Source organism: Pseudomassariella vexata (assembly GCF_002105095.1).
Source record: "Pseudomassariella vexata strain CBS 129021 chromosome Unknown BCR38scaffold_8, whole genome shotgun sequence".
Classification (NCBI taxonomy): Eukaryota; Fungi; Ascomycota; class Sordariomycetes; order Amphisphaeriales; family Pseudomassariaceae; genus Pseudomassariella; species Pseudomassariella vexata.
The window spans coordinates 827,144-846,966 of record NW_024467963.1 but is presented as its reverse complement, the minus strand read 5'-3'; the positions used below and the strand labels follow the sequence as shown (position 1 = coordinate 846,966).

Here is a 19,823-nt window from a genome sequence, read left to right as displayed (position 1 = left end):
GGCGGTGCGCGGCCCACGCGGATGCGCGACTCGAGCGGGCGCAACCACCAGGCACAACCCTTGAACCTCGACTTCGAAAAGATGCGGAACAACCCATCATGCACTCGGCATACGCGCGCATGGAACAAAACAATTTGACAACCACGCATCGAAGCTTCCAAGCCATGATTGATCAGATTATGTACGCAACGTTCGCAGCTTTACCGGAATCGGGCACCCGCTTGCTTGTCATTTCCTGTCTGGCGGTGTAAGCAACTGCCTATCCCATCCATCCGTACACGATATTGAAGGTGATGTCACACCCCACGATACCACGCATCCCTGGATCTCTCATACCGAGATACGGCACAAGAACGCAACGTCACAGTCGGCTTTTTTTTTCAGAAGCAATCTCGATGATGACGAACAACGATAGCCATTCCAACCCGTCCGTCGGCCATATTAATTGCGTTATGCGAAAGCCACCACGCTTGGTGCTGGGCCGACATGTTTTTCTAGACCTCCAGTCCTTTCGACATCGTGATTCCGATCATGGCTTCATCCAATGTAGGTGGAACGCTATGCAAAGATACCAAGGAGCCCTTTCCTCAAGGTATCAGGGTACAGGGGCTCAGCACGCACCTACGATCCCGGCCACCCATAAACTTCAACTGATAACTTGCTGATCAAGGTATTGGCAAGCACCCTAAAGGTTCGATCGATACCTTCAACGTGCGTCCACTAATACAACATTTCGATATTTTACCGTAACGAACGCGCGTGTGTTTCTCCTTGCAATTTGCTACTTAGCTGAAAGTAGCAATATGCCCACGGATAAATGCCTTGCCATAGCAGCACCGCCCTGACCCAACACTGCTAGCAGGATTCAACAAGGGACTTTTTTCGGCCTTGCTGCACAGTCTAGTCCAGTAGAAACTCAAAAGTTGCTGAAGGAAACCAGGTGTTCATGTCTTCCGGCTTCGCTATCCTCTTGCAGCGGTTCAACATCCTGCCACAATTATCAGTAACATATTTCCGCAGCCACGAAAAATTTGATGCAGGTATAGATCGTAAAGCATTACACGTTTTGGGCACAATGACGACTCATGATTGCTGCATATCACGGTGCGCCGTAGATAAACCACGAGTCAAGCGAAACATCCCCAAAACCCACAACTCAGGTCTTGGCCTCCTAGTGGCCAGCCAAGCATATTGGTCTACTGGGCTCGACTCAGGGTAGCAGGGACAAGTCCATGATTACGTCGTTAATTACGATAACGATTACGATGAAAGCAGTCGCTTAGCCATCCCCATGAGACACAGCTCCCAGCTGGCCCTCTTTAATTATCTTGATTATTTGATCTGATAAGAGGGTTCAGTCGCCAGACGTGGGGAGAGAGTATCAATAGACAATCTACTGCAACTTCTAGGTATCAGCTTGGAGCTGCCTAGCTATACCAGGCGGGTGACGGGACCCTGCGAGCTGCGAGATGTTCCTTAGCTTCCAAACCGTTGGGGGGACTATGCACTGTGTCTTCGCGCCAAAGCAGCTACACTTCGGGCCAGGGCATTATGGAGACAACCCGAGAACAACCAGCTCACGGTGCAAGGTGGTGGATCCATCTGAAGTACAAAGAGCTAAGAGAGGAGCGGACTAGCACTTGGGACCCTGTGGCTCTCTGCCTGTGGACCCTGAAGTCGATCTAAGAAAACGGGGCTGGATCCATATCGCGGAACCACAGTCATGGGTTCTGTGCGACATCAAAGGCACTGTGGAACTATCGGCTCCAGCTTGACAGATCCGAAGCCCACTTGAAAATGCGCTTCTTGCTATGAGCTTCATCTGAGGCTTGAACGCAGGGCCCATCTTGTGTAACGGCTTCCATTCCTTCCACGGTCGTTCTTCAGATGGGTCCCTACGTCTACCACAGTTTGACACCGAAGACCTGAGAACAACATCAAAATCCCCACATTTCACATGGAAAATCATTGAGGTACAAGACAACATCTTCGCATGCATTCAATTCTTGTTTTCTAGCTCAGCTCTTCCTCAACGGAACAAGACAGTGCACAACTCTTGTGTTGTTCGTCAGGTCGTCACCGAACATTGTGCCAGCATTTGCAAGGTAAAATTCGGGCTCACGTTCTTTCTGTCCGTCACACAGGATAACTAGGAAGGTCCCCCCACCCCAACTCTGTTTTCCTCCCACAACGGTTGTTAATAGATCTCAGTACTCCCAGGTGAGCATCGAAAAGGTTGGACGAGACATGCAAAGGCACATTTAAGTAGCCGCTTCGAAGTCAATTGAACTGCCTCTGAACTCGCCGGAACACTACAGACAATAACCATTATTTGGGGGCGAGATCACATGGCAGATGGAAGAGGAATGTTACTAGATGTCACATTGTGATTCTGCATCTGGCCACCAAGCACACCCTTTCAAAGTAGTTTCTAACCATATTCCCAAAAGGGTTTAGGGTGCTCTCTTTAGCCTCTGCAGATATTTCTGTTTCGGGCTTTCTATGGAGATGCCAAACCACCCATGAATCGTTGCTTTGGCCGAGCTTAGACCGAGAAATGTCGAGATGCCAATTCTGAGTTGTCTGTTCTTACTTGTCCAAGCGGTTTGCGGCACAGCAAAATCTCAAGGTGTCCATCAACTTACATAATCATAGCGTGGACTACACCGCCGCCGCATCAGACTGCACAGTATACGCAGCAAAAGCCAGCTCTTTGGAATCCGATGCATGACAGCGAAATCATTCTGACCGTGAGTCTTTCATCGTTAGCGTAGTTAGACCTGCCTCTTTAGTTCTAACGTACTAGCTTTAGAGCTGACGAGTCAAACGTTACCAAGAAATGTTTTAGGAAACGTAGTTACACAGCGGCCCCCAAGAGAGTTCAGGTACATGAAAGTCGTACTGACGGCAAGTAGCTAGATGGCCATGCTACACGTTCGGCACTACAGGGTGGCTTCCAAGTTTGACAAGGAAGTGCTGTGGTAGAGTTGCATCAGAATTGATGGTATTGGAGTTACAGCACAAAGTACGAACAAAATGGATGAGTTGCAATCGCCAACCACCTCGAAACTCGACGCTGGTAACAACTTGATTACATGCATTGTGTCCAATGTAGGGGGACATGCCAAACCCGGAGTGTAACCGGTCGAACTGCCTAATCGGGACATCCGACACAACAATGTGTGCGAGAGTGGTTGAAGATCTATGTGCAAATATTTGGGGGTCGGTGCGTCGGCCGGCTTGTCCACCAGTCAAGATTGGGTACAGGTACATAATTCAGGCACTGTTGCTCAAATTTATCACTCCAATGGACGGCCACAGCCTGCAGAGTAAACGAACACCTCGTGATATTTTGCGCGCGGCACCATTTCATCCCAGCCATTGCATTCACGAACCGGTTGGAGCGCTTCGTGGATCTTGGAAATCTCTTGTTTCTCCAAAAACAAGAAGACGCTGCGACGCTACGACTAGCTGGCGGTTGAGGCGAGGGCGGCCGCACCACTGGTGCGCATAGCAGTGCGCCAGGCGCGTTTTGGGCACGTTTACATCAGCAAAAACACACCATCGTGAGGCTTGCAGGGTGGTTAGGCCGAAGGTGGATGTCACGATCTATTTTCTATTCTTTGCAACAACTCCTCGAACGAGCACGCTGGCAAACTGTCACCCTAGTAATTAGGGAGGCCTGGTTCACCTTACGGTTGCGATTCATGCAAAAAAAGAACGACATTTGTCACGAGGACGGAAGGGCCAGATTTGGGTGCACGAAGCGACATGAAGCCGTGACGAGGCGGTGTGCAAAAGACAGGAAACTTGCCTGGATGTGCACGAGTCATGCCCACATCGGACCGTTGCCGTACTGGGAACCCGAATAACTTCGCGCCTGGATGGGATGGGATGGGATGATCCGAGGAACAGGTACTTCCGGAGACGGACGTATGGCATGGTCATTTCATCGCCGTGCTATCGATGCCATCATCAATGGTGTCGTAAAGCTGTTTCACAGAAAATTGAGCAGAGGGACGCGATTCAGAAGTCGCATAAAGGCATAATTGTTCCCAAGCTATACTGACGAAACCACCAAATCTGCTCGAGTATAATCGAATGTTATTGGGTAGTGGCTCACCCATGTCGAACGGCTGAGCCAATGCTCGGGGCCACTCGACCAATGTGGTATTATTAGGCACCCTCTCGTCTCTCTTTTGCACAAGCCGGGCTTCGGTTCATTACCTCCTAGACCAGGGGCACCATTCATCGGAACCAGGCCGAAATACAACAGTACAAAGTACGTCGACGGTGTTGCAGGATTCGTTGCTAGCCAGCGGAGAAACGGGCATTTATTCCTGGAGGTGTCGTTGCAGCTAGAATTATCGGAGGTATAACTACTTGTAACATGCAGAGTAACTAATTTGCTCAGAGGGAGTCAACAGCTTGTCGGGTTGTCGGGTTGTCGGGGTTGTCCCGACCTCCGAAATCAACTTGACTCTTTGCGGGACCATTCTAGAATGGAAGAGAGAAACGAACCATCCTCAAATGCCGTAACATCTTCTGCCACGTTTCTGCAAGCATGTTATGCACGAACCGTTGAAGGGCCAGAGGAGTCCGCTTTTCATGTCGCGTGTGTTGTCCATGTATTCGTTGTTTGCCAAGACTCTTTGCTTGTTTCAGCGCTCTATAGAAAAATCGCCAAATCTCCGACAAAAATACCGATATAGTATGTCGTATTGTCCAGGACGCGTCTATGAGAAACAAGAAGATCGGTCAGAACAATAGCATCTCCGCTGGTCTCTAATTAGCGCCTTGTTGTTCATCCTTGCTGGCATGGTGGGCGGGTTTTTCTTACTTCGTATGTAAAGTCCAATTATGTTACTTGACCGGCTGGTAGTACAAAGTACTTTGGCAACAAGAAAAAGTTCACGATATCTTCAACGTTTCTTTACGTTACACAGTACTTGGACGCCCGAGTACCGAGATTTTCCGACACAGGTCGTATAGTGTAAAACAGCCGACGCTTGACCAGGTTGCTAGGCTGCGGAATAATATCCCGACAAGTGGGGTTGGCCCTCGCGTCGTGGTTTCGTTTGCAGACGAAGATCTACAAAGCGGCTCTCTGGATTGAGCATCGTCCAACTTGTTGTGTTGAGAATCATTCCCTCCCCTAGCTAGGATCTGCCTCCGCGCCTTAGCAACCGCGCCCGCCTCTCTCTCTCTCCTTCGCCGCCTCCTTCTATGCTCGTATAGAAATTAATAAATAAAATAAAAATTGGCAGCGTTGCGCAAGCAAATCAGCTGATGAATCAAGATAAGCCGAGCAGGGACAGGCCATGCATAAGACCAGGCAGGTAGAAAGGAAAAGCGCGACGCCACGGCCGGCAAAGAGTCCATTCCATGCCTGATACCGGCGCATAACAATAAACTTGACGATGCCGAGCTCGAGCCCGCTGGGATTGGGTGGCATTGGCCGGAAGTTGGCATGATAACGTCACTGCTCTTTGTCGGAATTATCACCCAACTAAGATGGCCCGAAATCAGCAGATTTGCGAGGATACTGACTCTTGTGATTCACTGTCAACAGGGGACTCGAGTCAGTTTTTTCAGGTTAGGTCGGAAGCGAGCAGATTCATCAGGAAGTACCGAAACTTGCGTAGTCTGCGAGCATTTGCGTCTGTCTCGAGGGCAGACAGGTGTGTGCTCAACAGCAGGAGATCTCAGGAGTTCCTACTCGCGTACGCCGAGCCCCTTTCTGGACGAAAGGCTTGGTAGGAATCACGCAACGGCGACTTCAGCCGTCGGACTCGGCGTCGTGCCTGAAGGCCTGCAACCAGCTGCTCGGCGAAGACCACAAAGTCCTTGATAATGCCATTGCAGATATCTGATGTCGGTGATGAGCTCGTGATATTAGGCCCCGAATTCCTTGGAGCCAACCTTGCCCAACTGAGGCTAAACCAAGCCCAGCTTTGCCGTAGTTATTGGTATCGTTGGAGTCTAATTGAGCGACAGTTGTAAAGTACCAGGCAACCGGGTCATTTGCGGGCTCCCTGGTCGATGCAGATAATCCTCCATGTGAAGCTGGCAAGACATGTCGTTGCTTTTGCCATAGAGCCTCATTTTCTGGATACTGGTCCGCTTCAACGTGGGCGACCCCCTTCGAGATCGAAGCGGGAAGACTCCACCAGAATGCTATCCGAGATCTGATCCGTCGGATCCATATGATAGCTTCAATGATATGGATGGAAGCTCTGTTCCACAGCAGAGACCTATCTCAAGACTCCATATTGCTTCTGCCTTTGTGTGTGTGGGCGGCGGCAGCGGCAGCGGCAGTGGCACCTGACAGTCCGCTTTCTCCCCTCTCCAAGACCCTTCGTCCGCGGGCCAAGATCCACCACAAGAACTATGGCCCAGTGTTGCCCGTCCAAGATCTTCTTCTCGCTGTTTTCATCACTTGGGATGGTTTTTGGACGGTTTGTTTGCGGCGACTCGCCATGTTTACACGACCATTTACCTCACGACGACACCGACGAGCGAAAACGACTGCGACTTCCACGTTTAGGTTGACGAACAGGGAGGAAAAGAAAACAAAACCAAAACCAAAACCAAAACCAATTCGAAAGAAAACCTGAAAATTAAAAATTGAAAAATTCAATCATCTTGAAACTCACTTGGGATTCTACAGGAGATGTTGGTGATTGTTTCTCAGGCTGGTAACCATGGTGATGCCCTTGACGTTGCTGGCAGTATGAGATAACATTACTGAGGACAAGCCTCAGATCTGCAGCTCTCCTCCACATCAAAGCAAAAAGTGCCTCGATAGCCACGAGACTACGTCGTCGGTCGACAAAGTCCATCGGCGCGACTTCCCATTCAGTGTCACACCTGATTTAAAAAAAACAGCAAGTGACAAGCGCACTAGAGACGACTATATCATGATTTCCTTGTAGCTGTCGCAAAACTGCAGGGACAAAATATGCGTCATCACGATGTGTGCATTTCCTCCGCATCCGGAATATATGTTTCCGAACGTGGAAGCGCATTGCTATGCAGCGAACCCAGTGCTTTCCCTAGCTATGGTTAGTGCCTCCGATGTTCCCTACATGGAATGCGAGACTTTGTAGCCCTCGGCACGTCTTCACAACTGACGCTGTAAGATAGACCTGTCATCCCCAACAGCGCCATATCAAAGACCTCGAGGCCTAGGCGCGAGGATGTCACAAGATCTGCATTTGCCAACGATCCGGTTCAGAGACTTCGCAGCAAGTTATGCGGAAAACACATCTTTGTAGAGCTGCAGCCGCTAAGAGCCACGCCAGACGCCTTTGGTCAATCCCTTTTTCGATTCGCGACCTTACAAGACAAATCTCGGCCTGTGAAAGGCTATATACGGCCGTTACGAGGCAGATCCTCCTATGTCAAACAAGCGGAATTCTGGTTCTTGATGAACCCGCCGTGCACTTTGCCGTCAACCAAAGCTAGACGGACCGCTCCCGGGCTACTGGCACGTGGTCAGCATCCATCACCACGTACTGCATACCTCTCAGGCAAAAGCAAGACTTCCTACCCTGTCGTAATACCTGAAGTCAAACGCGCAGAAGCAAGTATGTCCAGCTTGGTGGCTTCGAATCTACCCATCCCCAATGTTCCATTTGCCTCATGTGCCTTTGAGAGCTGCCGCGACTCGTGGTCCGTCCCGGGTTGAGTAGAGGAGGCGCATGCTCAAGTGTTAAGTAACTTAAAAGACGAGTTACACGACATTGATATTGGCGAGCAATATAGCCCGTTTAGGATTGTCTTCAAGTCAAAACAAACACAGCACATACCTGATGGGCCCCCGTAGACACACCCTTTAAGGTTTCGCTTGCGGATTTGACACATTAACGGCTCTCCGATACGTGGTGGACGGACCCGTGGATGACGACCCAACTCGAAATACTTCACATTTCACAAAAAATGACGGAGTTATTGTTGTTTGTATTTTAACCAGCGTAGCTTTGGAGAATGCACGCTGTGGGAATTCTGCGTTGTTCCAGCTTGTTGGCACTGTACGTCAATACTGTGTATATACCCCACGTAAGACGAAGCTCCTTCGAGCTGCTCTAAGTCGTGCAATTAGTTAAGCATATTTGCCCCGACAAAGAGAGATTCTCACGGATATGGTCACCGTTCAACTGGACATTGAGTATCTCTTGACATGCTTGTACGCCTACTTATAGGGGCAAAAATGGGTTGCCCTTCCTGTGCTTCGGATCACGCACATACACCATTACTCCCTCCTAAGGTCGAAAACGAGTTTGGGATTCTACGCGCTTAGGGTAAGAATTTCTTAGTTTTGTCGTTATTTTTGGAACCTGTTAGTGAAGTCATTCAAATACCATTTCACAGTGGGTATATCACAGTGGCATATGAAATAGGTACACACCACACAACTAATATCAGACAGAGTAGAGGGGCCTCTTGAGTGTCAGAGTTTGTGAAGCTACTATCAATTATAAGAGCGTGCCAGTAACGTGCCACCGTTTCTCTGCTACATGTTTCTCTAGGTTTTACGCCAGGTATGCTAGCAGTCGCAACATCCAAGTGAACAGTTTTCAATTACCCTCAAGTTATTTCTATAAATCCTTCCCAAATGCTATGTACATGAATCGCACCGAGACCTTTTCGCCAGGTGTTGTGCTACACGGGCTTCAACTTGGTACCTGACTACATTTGCATTAGCCTCCGCGTCCCCAGGAAATTGGTGGTATAGGGTATGGATTATAATTAGAGGATAAATCGAGACAAGCTTCTGATGAATTCTCAAGACTTTAAAGCAGCATATTTCAATCTTCTTAACGACTCTTGGCTAGCCCCTGAAGCGTCCCTTGCGACAAGCTCTCTAGGCTCGCCGACGCAAAACTGTTCAGATCCCTCGCCTGAGTACCCCTTATTTCCAGTTTGAGTAAAGCATGTCAAGTGTATGGTGTGTAGTTTCCAGCATTGCGAAGTTCCTTGTTACTGTATGGACATTGAAGCTCTGTCAACACAGCAGCTACCGTGAAGCTAGTAATGGAGGTATGCCCACCCAAACGGTGGAAGTTAGCCCGAGATACTCTCGGGTCATAATATGTGTCACAAGGATTTTCATGAGGGATGCGGTAGCGAAGATATCGATCCCCAATCGTTGGAGAATCTTTAGATCTGGTTTCGCGGAATGGCCGACGAGGACAACGTTCCGAAAGCTGCTATCAAGGCCCGAGGCCTTTTTATTTTCGATGTGAAGAGCTTTGGTAATTCTGGAAGGCGGATCATCTTGTCTAACGTGATAAGTCTTTGAAAAAGTTGCACTATCGAATGATCCCTGTGTGCTTAGTAGGCTACGATGTGACTGATGTTGAGAAGTGCTGGGTCCGAATGAGGCGATCTAGGTTTGGTTGTTTGGTTTGGTGGCATAGATCCCAAGTGTAGCGGGTTGAAATTCTAAGTTGCCTATCCAGGCTATCCAGAGGCCGTTCCCTGGACTTAAGATCTTTATTCGTTGATATTGCGATACTTCCAAATCAAGCGAGACAAGGATAACATCAGAGGAACGCAACCGGTGGGCGTCGTAGCGAAGTCCAAGGATTCTTTCGAGACGTTTCAAGCCACTACTCTGGCATATTTTGCTTCTCATCTATCAGCGATTGGATATGGCGCCATAGATGTGTAAGTTCAGATGTAGGGGTGGGATCGGGTGAGTGTATTGCTTGTTACAGCCATCAGACCTGTTAATGCGCGCGGAATCAAGTTCTGAAGATGAACACAGAGCAAGAAAGTAGCGCATACTGAATAGAAATGTGACGGGCTCACTGCGAAACTATACAGCTCAACATGGCCAAATACTGTTAATTATCTAACTGAGGAGGAAAGTAAAATATGCGAGTTGTCCCGGGAACACGGACTATGTTTTGTGTGCCCTCGATGGTTCCTTTGGTGGATCCGGACGCACGGTCCTTGCAGCTCCGGATCCCATATCAGGCACAGCCTGTCACATTACCCCCCTCCCAAGGTTTTGAGAGAAGAATTTTATCCCATTATGAATTATCCCGCTCATTAATCTCATCGTCAGGGCTTCCACCGAAGCTCCGGTTGTGCGCTTGCTCCTTCTTGGTCCAATAGTGGCTCCGGTGTTCTCACCGACGCCGTCCCCGGTTCCGAACTCCTGCTCGAACTTGTCCAAGGCAACAGTATCTTCGAAGTTCTTCCTTGGTTCCCAGTTCGGAGATTGGTATCCCTTCCACTTGACGAGTACCTCTCGTCTGTGGCCTCTGCCTCGTGTCTTATTTTCTGCCCTCAGGATCTTTTCGACCGTATATTCGCCTTGGTTTCCTTCCGATGAGGGTGGTAGTACGGCAGGCGGTTGCTCGTCTAGGACCCTTTGGGACGGTAGAGGGTCTGTAGCAGCATGCTTTAGGAGGTCCACATTAAACCTAGGCCAAATACCTGTTGGTACATTCAGTTCCACGCAGTGAGTGTCGATCACCCGAGTGACTTGATATTTCGCATTTATCCAGGCCAGCTTTTTGGAGAGCTGGGGCGTGTCTATGTTCTTCAAGTTCAGCCAGACCTTGTCGCCGACGTGGAACTTGTCTGCTTCTTGGCGCTTTTTGTTGGCCGAATCCTCCATTCGCTGTTGGACTGACGCCATAGCTGCTTGGGCGTACTCCTGTGCCTCATGCATCCTGGCGACAAAGTTGTCTGCCCGCTTGGTCGGGTCAGACCTAGAGCCTATTGGTGGCGTGACTTGTGGAATGGGCTCCACATGGTAGCCGTGTGTCAGGAAGAATGGGCTGAGTCCTAAAACGGTGTCCCTGTTGTTGATTGCCAGCATCGCGGAGGGAAGCATTTCGGGCCAGTCGAATTGTGCGTAAGAGATAAAGGCTCTGAGATATGCGAGTACCTCCTGATTCATTCGCTCTGTGCTCCCATCGGACTCTGGATGGAAAGCAGTTGACAATCGTTGTTCGATTTTAACCAGTTTGCATAAGTGTGTCCAGAAATCGCCTACCCAGTTCGTTCCCCTATCTGAAGTCAGGAACGAGGGGAATGCATGAAATCGGTAGTGACACTGGAGAAACCTCTCTGCGCAATCTTCAGCTTTCATGCTACTCATTGCTTCCAGCGTGCAGCTCTTAAGCAGTCGATCGGTAATAACCATCAGAAATCGGGGGTCTCCTTTTGACTTGGCGGGCAGCTCTGTCATAAAGTCGATAGAGAGTTCGCTATGGAAACGGTCCGGCACTGGCAGTGGGTGCAACAGACCTTTCCTTTTCTCCCTCCAGACGTGTGACCTCCCGCACACGTCGCAGTTCCTACAGAATTGGCGTACCATTTTCGACATTCCTGGCCAGAAGAAGCTTCTATTGAGGATCGCTAGTGTGCTGTCCCTTCCAGGGTGGCCGGTAATGTGCGAGTCGTGTGTCTTCTGAATCAGAGCTGTGCGTAGAGGTTCCCACTCTGGTACCCAGGCTCGCTTCCTGAATCTTAATACACCTCTCTCGTCGAAGTCACACTCGGAGATTGACGCTTTGAGTTTTTTCAACACCGGTGGAAAACTCCTTTCCCCCTTCGTTAAGGCTTGGTACATTAAGGGTAACTCCTGATCCTCTGCTACTCCGCGGTCCCAGAGCAGCTGCAGCTCGATTTCCTGAAAGATGCTTCGTCCTTTGGGCAGGCTGGTTGACTGTTGCTCCGTTGACACTGGGGGGAGTTGTATGGAGGAGATCTGGGTCTGTACAAAGTCGGCCTGGTGGGGCTTGACCCATGAGTCCTTCAGTAATTGGAATTCCCTGTTTCGTAGGCGTTCATCGTCGACGCCTTGAGGCATGTCTTGCTCTCTCCGTGAGAGTGCATCAGGACGTAAAGCGCTCTTACCAGCCCTGAACTTCAGCGTGAAGTTGAACTGCGAGAGGGTGTGTGACCATCGGACTTGTCGTTCAGAGAGTCTTCGGGTTGTCATAAAGTACTGCAAGTTCTTGTGATCTGACAGTACCACGAAGGGCTTTTCCAATCCGATGAGCATGCCACGCCATTCCTCCATGCACCTGACTACCGCGAGCAGTTCCTTGTCATGAATCTCGTAGTTCGATTCTGCTGGGCTCAGCTTTTTGGATAGATAGGCGACGGGCCTGAGTCGTCCTTCTTTGTCGACCTGTGATAGACACCCGCCCATTACGTATCCGGAACAGTCGGCTTCCAAGATCGTGTCCTTCGACTCGTCCCACATAGCGAGAACTGGTGCGGTCATAAATAGCTCCCTGAGTTGGTCGAACGCTTGTTGTTCCTTCCCACGCCACTGAAAGTTCGTGCCTTTCTTGGTCAGGCGTAATAGGGGGTCGGCGATTTTGCCGAAGTCTGGGATGAAGTTCCTGTAGAAGTTGGCAAAGCCGATAAAGCTTCTAACCCTTTTTACTGACGTGGGGGCTTCCCAGCCTCTAATAGCCTCAACCTTCTCCGGGTCGACCTTAATCCCCTCGCCCAGCGAAATAATGAAACCTAGGTATTTTGTTTCCTTCACCGCGAATTCGCTTTTCTTCGGATCGAGTTTCAGGCCAGCAGCTCCCAGCTTGGCAAGGACAGTATTGACTTTGACCCAGTGGTCTGTTAGGTCTCCGCTAGTATAGATCAAGACATCGTCTAAGTAAGCCGAAACGAAGTCTCCCAAAAAGTCTTTGAGAACTTTGTTGATCCACCTCTGGAACGCCGCTGGGGCCCCTGTGAGCCCGAATGGTGTTACCAACCATTCAAAAGAACCATACCTCGTACGGAACGCCGTCTTGAACTCATCTCCCTCTCGAACCCGAAGCTTGTGAAAAGCGGCTCTCACGTCTACCTTCGTAACGTATGTAGCTTTTGCCACGGCTCTCAGCGTCTCCCGTATCAGAGGGAGTGGGTAACGGTCCTTCTCAGAGATCGCGTTCAGTGCTCTATAATCCACGCAGAATCGGAGTCCACCTCCTGGTTTCTTCGCGAAAAGCACTGGTGCGCCTCCTGGGGAGGCGCTGGCCCTAATCCAATTTCGATCAAGGTGGTCGGTAAGAGTCTTCCGAAGTACTAGGAGCTCTTCCCTGGACATGTCATAGAGGGGTCCATTTGGGACCTCTTTCTCGCGTCCATATTCGTCCTTCTGGAGCTCGATTTCCATGTCGACTCCAGGGCGATGTGGGGGAACCTCGTTATTCTCATCCTCTGTGAAGAACCGGGCGTTTTCCCTCACTTCTTGAGGTAAGTTGGCCGCTATTTCTCTAGGCGATTGCTTCCTCTTTGGCTCTAAGGCCTTATTAATATCTGCCATTGTAGCAGCAAATAGCCGAGTTTCTCGATCCTTCCTGGCTCTCCTCGCGAGAACCGTAAAGTGGCTGCCGATAACCATCCGTGCAGCACCTACTGATACCGCTGAGACTCGCTTCTTCACGTCATTCGGAGCGCGAGTATGAAACCATCCTTTCTCCCTGACTACGAGCCCGTCACAGTCGATAGCTAAGCCTACCGGGTCTATTTATCGGCCCTATACGTACGTATATACGACGTATTCCCAGTATTATTACTAGAGCCGTAGTATAATTGGGAAGGGGTTATAGAAAAGATACTACTCCTAGAGCTAGTAGATAACTAGGAAGAATAGCTAGTTTGTTACACGCAAAGGTGGTCAAAGATTTGTGAGGTTGTAAAAGCATGACATTCTATCTAGTCCTATGGAGCACGAAGGTTGGACTTAGTCCCGAAGGGCTAAGTCACGTGGTAACCTTGGTGGTCTTGGCAAAGCCCACCAAGGTTGCCTAACATAGTTAAAAGATATCCTAAGGTATACAACTGATCGAGGCTCCCTAGAATACTTAATTAAATATTGATGGACAAATGGCACGTCAGGAGTGACAAACCCGGCCCGATAAATCCAAAAAGCAGATTCTCGATCAGCTCCAAAGCATGGTTGCCGAGCTTCGCTCTATCTACCCGCCTGAAGGGATGGGCATTGCTAACGTCAACGGTGGCTCCTTCTACGACTGTCGCTTACCTTCGAAGCTGCTCTGGGGTCCATTCGCTTCGGCCCGCGACTTCCACGAGGCGCTTGCGAACGGGACAGACACAGAGTGACCTTATGACAACCTGCCTCCTGATCTCCAAGAGCTTTTTGCCTTCTATCGGCAGCCGTGCGGTGGGCTGGTCTTAACACACGGCGACCTGATCAGCTTAAATATCCTGGTGCGGGGGGATAACGTGTTAGCATTGTCGATTGGGAGACGGCAGGCTGGTTCCTACCTTACTGGGAATACACTTGTTGTGCATGGCATGTTAATCCCTATAATACATTTTGGCAGGAAGAGGTAGGTAAGTTTGTGGCACCGATGCCACACGAGCTCAGAATGGAAGGCATCCGGCGTAAGTATTTTGGCATCTTCTGAAATAAGAAGTTAATTGGTCTCTACAACTCTGCTACAACCAATATTCATCCCCCGGTGCTACAATGGTAAGGTCCTTTATACCTATGGCAATAGTTCTCTATTCTCGAGTATGTCCTAAGTTGGTGCTTTGGTCAGGTTGTAACGTGCTCGTCTATCAAATCGATGAGCAGTCTTCGAATTGATGTACCACATGACCGTATCTCGGACAGACTGCTAATCGGTAGCGGATATGCCCAGGGCACTGCTATCTTGCGTAGCTGCACCGAAAGCCTCTTTCACCCATTCGACGTAACTCCGGTCGAAGTGGTGTTCTCTCAAAAATGGACCAAAGCTAACTTCTTGCCGATAACAACGCGAACTAGTAGCATAGATGTCGGCGCTAGGGAAACTTCCAGTTTTTCGTACTACTATATAGACTGCGCGGTGGGTGGTTAGCCAGTAAAGGCTATTTTCTCCTTCGTATGGAAACGTCTACCTCGACTGTTGACCGGCTTAACCTTTGACTTAACGATAAACGCTTAGTGGTAACTAAGTACTGCTAGTATCCGAAGATATGGGACAGGATCGCCCCAATTTATAACGATGGCTATGCATTGGAGGTACCAAAACGATGCCGCGTAATGCCCTGACTAGGAGACGAGATGCCGCATGATGCCCCCATATCGATGCTAAGCGCGCGCATAATCATTCCGACCCAGCTGGCCACCATATTGTCGCGTTCACTAATTTGGTCAAACCGTTATGTCGCTAGTAACGCACTTCCTTGTTCAGTGCTGGAAGTGATTCGATTGTTTCAGATCATATCGCCCCACTGACTGGAGAAGAGATATTCATGTAAGAAGTCTTGGAGTGAGAGCCTGGTACTGTCAAGTAAAGATGTGAGCCAAGATCCTTACCAAGGGTGTAATAGCTAGCAACAACTATCTCTCGGTAAGCAGAAATGACGGAGTCGCCTACGAAGGTGCAGTAGGTATTGTGCCATGTATAATTATGGTCAGAGGGGTGAACGACCGAGCCTGCAGGTGAATGCAGCTGATTGGCACCCAGGGCCCGCGCGGTCTCGCGCTTAAAGGTGGTGCTGCTCACCTGCGCATCTGGTTGGCCTGAGCGCCGGCCCCGGCTGCACATTTTCTGTCTATCGGCGAGTTCGAAGGCTCAGTGTCGACCTCAAATTCGACTGCTACTGATTCAATATTCCACGTCAATAGCAACAGGCGTGCGCTCCATTGATGGCCAGCCCAGCCTCCATCCGGCCGTCAATCGGTCGGATACTTCAGCAGAGCAGCAAGGGCTGCCCCTCGAGCTGCTACAGCCTCCCGATCCTCATGTCCAGACCCGTTCAGAGCTCCCCCTTCTCCACAACCCCTGAGCTGCAAGAACGCCGGCCAAAGCGCGACAACAATCGACTGCGTGGCCTGAGTAGTCTCTACAGGTCCGGGTTCAAGGCAAGCATGGCAATTGACGGAGTGGAGATCCCGAAGCCCGCCAAGTACAAGCCCGAAATCAAGGTCGACCCCAACCACGGCCTGTGGGACTTTTTCTATGAGAAGGACAAGCTGCTGCAGACGCCCGAGGAAGACTCTCAGCATGGTCGGGCTTGGACCGTGGAGGAGCTGCGACACAAGAGCTGGGACGACCTGCACAAACTATGGTATGTGTGTGTCAAGGAGCGCAACCGCATTGCCACGGCGACTCGTGAACGGAAGCGCATAGCTCTGAGGACCGGTGATGACGAGAGCGAGGAGAGAGACAGACAGGTAGGCTGCGCTTGATATCCATCGATGCTTGGACATGGGGCTTGCGCGACAGAAGCTAACTTGCATGTGTGCACGTTTCATAGGTATTGCGGACGATGAAAGCTATCAAGTTCGCACTTACGGAGCGTTACTACAGCTGGGAGGATGCGAGGAAGCTGGCCGAGGAAGACCCCGAGGTCAACCTGTCTAACACCAAGAATCCATATACCCCATTAAGCTATCTGGAGGACGAGATGACGGCATCCGAGGCATATGCGGCGGATGAACACCCATTGGAAGGGGAACAGATGTTTCCAGAGGAGAAGGAGATAACTGCCGAGACCGTAGACCCTGCTTCGCTCGAGCCAAAACCCACCGAGACACAAGCAACTACTGTGCGGCCATGAGGTTGTCGCCCGCCCACGGGATACCCGCTGTATTGATACAGGAGCGAGGTTGCATAAAAAAGCACATAGAGTTTATACCTGCGGAATCCGTGTAAATACCTGTAACATATTGTACCTCAAAGGACATCGCTGGCCTTTACCGTCTCAAAAAGCAGTGACGTCGGGCAAATGACACAAATTGGATCAGTCCATTTCAAATTAGCACTTGAATTGCCTTATTGAATTCAAAAGTGCCATTGACAGTCTAGGATAGCCGCATGACGATCTCGACCCTAGCACTGCAACACGCACCTGGGGCCGAACCAAAGTCCAGATGCCAAAACGCCGCGAGACGCCTGCTCATTGGTCGCAGCTACTGATTTAGGGGGCCCCGTCCCTCCATGACTTACCAGACCCCCTTCTACACCGTACTTTTTTCCCTTTTAACAACACAAAGACCCAGATAGCTTTTTTCCTTACTACGAACTAAACTGTTGTTTGTCATACTACTGATACCCAAACGCATACCAACAATATACTGTCACCATGGATGAGATCGCCCCGGAGTACGATGTCATCGTGCTAGGCACTGGTGAGTTCCCCGCATTGCTACTCGCTTGGTGGTGGGGTTCAGCGTTGGAAGCTTGACGGCAACGCAACGCTGCTGCTGGAACTGTACGAGCGAGAGATACTGACGTGTAACCAAACCTACAGGCTTGACCGAGTGTATTCTATCTGGGTATGCGAGCCAGCCGACCGATTTCCGATATATATGCTGTGGACTGGACTGGGCTGACTGCTTTTGTTGCTGATCACAGTGTGCTGAGTGTCAAGGGCAAGAAGGTGCTGCATATTGACCGAAACGACCACTATGGAGGGTACGTAACTCCGCCATGACATAGACGCTTTCAAGTCAAGCAAAGCTCCATGGTTACAGCTTCAGCTAACATTTGCGCTCGCACAGAGAAGCTGCGTCGGTGAATCTCGAAACGGTACGAACGACCACGACAGCGCTCCACGAGCCCACACCTCTTTACCCCGTCCAATGACCTTATCGTCCCCGTCATATATCCTTGATGCACATAGGCTAAGACAGGTGTGATACAGCTCTTCAAGAAGTATGGCAACTACGCAAAGGACACAGAGCCATGGAAAGCATACGGCCGCCCCGCAGACTGGAACATCGATCTGGTGCCCAAGTTCCTCATGTCATCCGGCGAGCTGACCAACATCCTGGTCTCTACCGACGTGACGCGCTATCTTGAGTTCAAGCAGGTGGCTGGAAGTTACGTGCAGCAGAACTCAGGGGCCAAGGCCACCATTGCCAAAGTTCCCGCAGATGCCGCCGAGGCCCTCCGTTCTCCCCTGATGGGTATCTTCGAGAAGCGCCGCATGAAGACCTTCATTGAGTGGATTGGCACGTATGATGCTCAGGACCCCGGCACGCACAAGGGACTCAACATGTCCACGACCACCATGATGGAGGTATATGACAAGTTTGGCCTCGAGGCCGGCACCCGCGACTTCATTGGCCACGCTATGGCCCTGTACCTGACTGACGACTACTTCACAACCCCCGGCAAGGCCCATGAGGCCATTGAACGTATCCGCCTCTACGGTAACTCGGTCGCCCGCTACGGCAAGTCGCCATACATCTACCCCCTGTACGGTCTCGGCGAGCTGCCCCAGGGATTCGCTCGCTTGTCTGCCATCTACGGTGGCACTTACATGCTGAACACCACCGTCGACGAGATTACGTATGACGGCGACAAGGCTACGGGCATCAAGGCCACCATGGCCGGCATTGAGCCCGAGATGAAGTTTGAGACTAAAGCCAAAATGATTCTTGGCGACCCGAGCTACTTCTCAAGCAAGACGAAGGTCGTTGGCCATGTCTTGAGGGCTATCTGCGTCCTGAAGCATCCATTGGCTGGCACCAGCGATTGCGACTCTTGCCAGTTAATCATTCCCCAGTCCCAGGTCGGCCGCAAGAACGGTAAGTTTCCAGCGACTGACACGTGAAAGGAGCGCCGCTGACAAAGTCAATACAGATATCTACGTTGCCTGCGTATCTTCAGCACATAACGTATGCCCCAAGGGCTACTACATTGCCATCGTGTCCACCATTGCCGAGTCATCGGCCAACCACCACCTGGAGCTCCAGCCCGGTCTCGACCGTCTGGGCAAGATTGAGGAGCAATTTATCGTATGCACATCAAATAACAGAGAAATAAATAGCGTGGCAAATAATACTGACAATGACTGATCAGGGACCCCCAATTCCTCTTTACGAGCCTCTCGAGGACGGCACCAAGGACAATATCTTCATTTCCAAGAGCTATGACGCCACTTCCCACTTCGAGACCACCACCGACGATGTTCGAGACATCTACCGCCGCTGCGCTGGCGAGGAGCTCAAGGTCGAGGGCTTGCGTGAGGGTATTCAGGTGGCTGAGGAGTAAATTCGGCCTGGTGCAAATCATCGACAGTAACAGTCTGGCCACAGCTTGGCTGTATCGTAGTGGCAGGAATCAAATTCACAGTGAATCATACGGCTTGATGTCGGTGGAGCTTAAAACCACACCATCGTGGAGTGAGTAGAAAACAGACACGTAGGACTGAGAGAAGTCGAAACGAGAAAGCACAGTCAATAAGGGGAATGCTAAGGAACTATTTATTGCCGTTCAGTCTTGAATCGGAGGGAATAAATACTGAAGTAGCTATGGGAGCCCAAGCCATCATCATACTGCATTACGCCCCTATTTGAGTAACGCCACCCTACCCCTGTCTCTCAGGGGCGCCCGTCAATGTCTAACGACAGGTCGAATTCGTAAGCAAGCTAGCACTCATGGCAACCCGAAAATTGTACGCCATTCACATAGACCGGGAGAAGAATTGACCTTTGGTTTTTCCGGGTCTTTGTGTCAAATCGCCCGATTATGATTTTACGGGGTCAATCTTGTCCATAATGGAAAGCGTACGATAATGTTGCGATTATCTACCTCCCCGTACCTATATCTACGTACGTAGGTAGTGAGTGAGCGAGTGTTCCGTCGACCATGGGCAAGTGTGGGCAACTCGAATAGGGGGTTGGTTGCTTGGATGCGGCGGACAAATAGATGGTAATCGCTGGGAATTCCAACAACTCATTACTATACAGTCTGATAATCTTCTGTTCACGTATATTCCAAATGCGCCTATTGCCTATCCAATAAGCATCATAGTTTCCTCATGATATGTAACCGTTACAATTGTCCATGTTTTATATGAGAGAGAGAAGCCGGGGCGAGTTT

General features: G+C 50.3%; 4 protein-coding genes across 4 annotated transcripts; 3 read left to right on the top strand and 1 right to left on the bottom strand.

Moving 5' to 3' along the window:
• Positions 1 to 6,234: 6,234 nt before the first annotated feature.
• Positions 6,235 to 6,790, bottom strand: BCR38DRAFT_436022 (uncharacterized protein). Its single transcript, XM_040860426.1, has one exon. The coding sequence runs from the start codon at positions 6,783 to 6,785 to the stop codon at positions 6,621 to 6,623; it is 165 nt and encodes a 54-aa protein (XP_040714805.1). The 5' UTR covers positions 6,786 to 6,790; the 3' UTR covers positions 6,235 to 6,620.
• A 7,142-nt stretch (positions 6,791 to 13,932) lies between these two features.
• Positions 13,933 to 14,542, top strand: BCR38DRAFT_466573 (uncharacterized protein; the record flags this gene model as incomplete). The annotated part of the gene is made up of 2 exons (XM_040862725.1): positions 13,933 to 14,096; positions 14,231 to 14,542. The coding sequence occupies 2 exons, from the start codon at positions 13,933 to 13,935 to the stop codon at positions 14,406 to 14,408; spliced, it is 342 nt and encodes a 113-aa protein (XP_040714804.1). The 3' UTR covers positions 14,409 to 14,542.
• A 1,095-nt stretch (positions 14,543 to 15,637) lies between these two features.
• BCR38DRAFT_315001 (mitochondrial 39-S ribosomal protein L47 (MRP-L47)-domain-containing protein) lies at positions 15,638 to 16,395 on the top strand (the record flags this gene model as incomplete). Its single annotated transcript, XM_040854695.1, has 2 exons — positions 15,638 to 16,165; positions 16,249 to 16,395. Coding segments are annotated over 2 exons (675 nt in total), but the record flags the coding sequence as incomplete, so codon positions are not given.
• Positions 16,396 to 17,076: 681 nt separating this feature from the next.
• Positions 17,077 to 18,992, top strand: BCR38DRAFT_485911 (GDP dissociation inhibitor; the record flags this gene model as incomplete). Its single annotated transcript, XM_040863954.1, has 7 exons — positions 17,077 to 17,122; positions 17,245 to 17,269; positions 17,349 to 17,408; positions 17,495 to 17,522; positions 17,638 to 18,526; positions 18,582 to 18,736; positions 18,801 to 18,992. The coding sequence occupies 7 exons, from the start codon at positions 17,077 to 17,079 to the stop codon at positions 18,990 to 18,992; spliced, it is 1,395 nt and encodes a 464-aa protein (XP_040714802.1).
• Between the last annotated feature and the right edge of the window lie 831 nt (positions 18,993 to 19,823).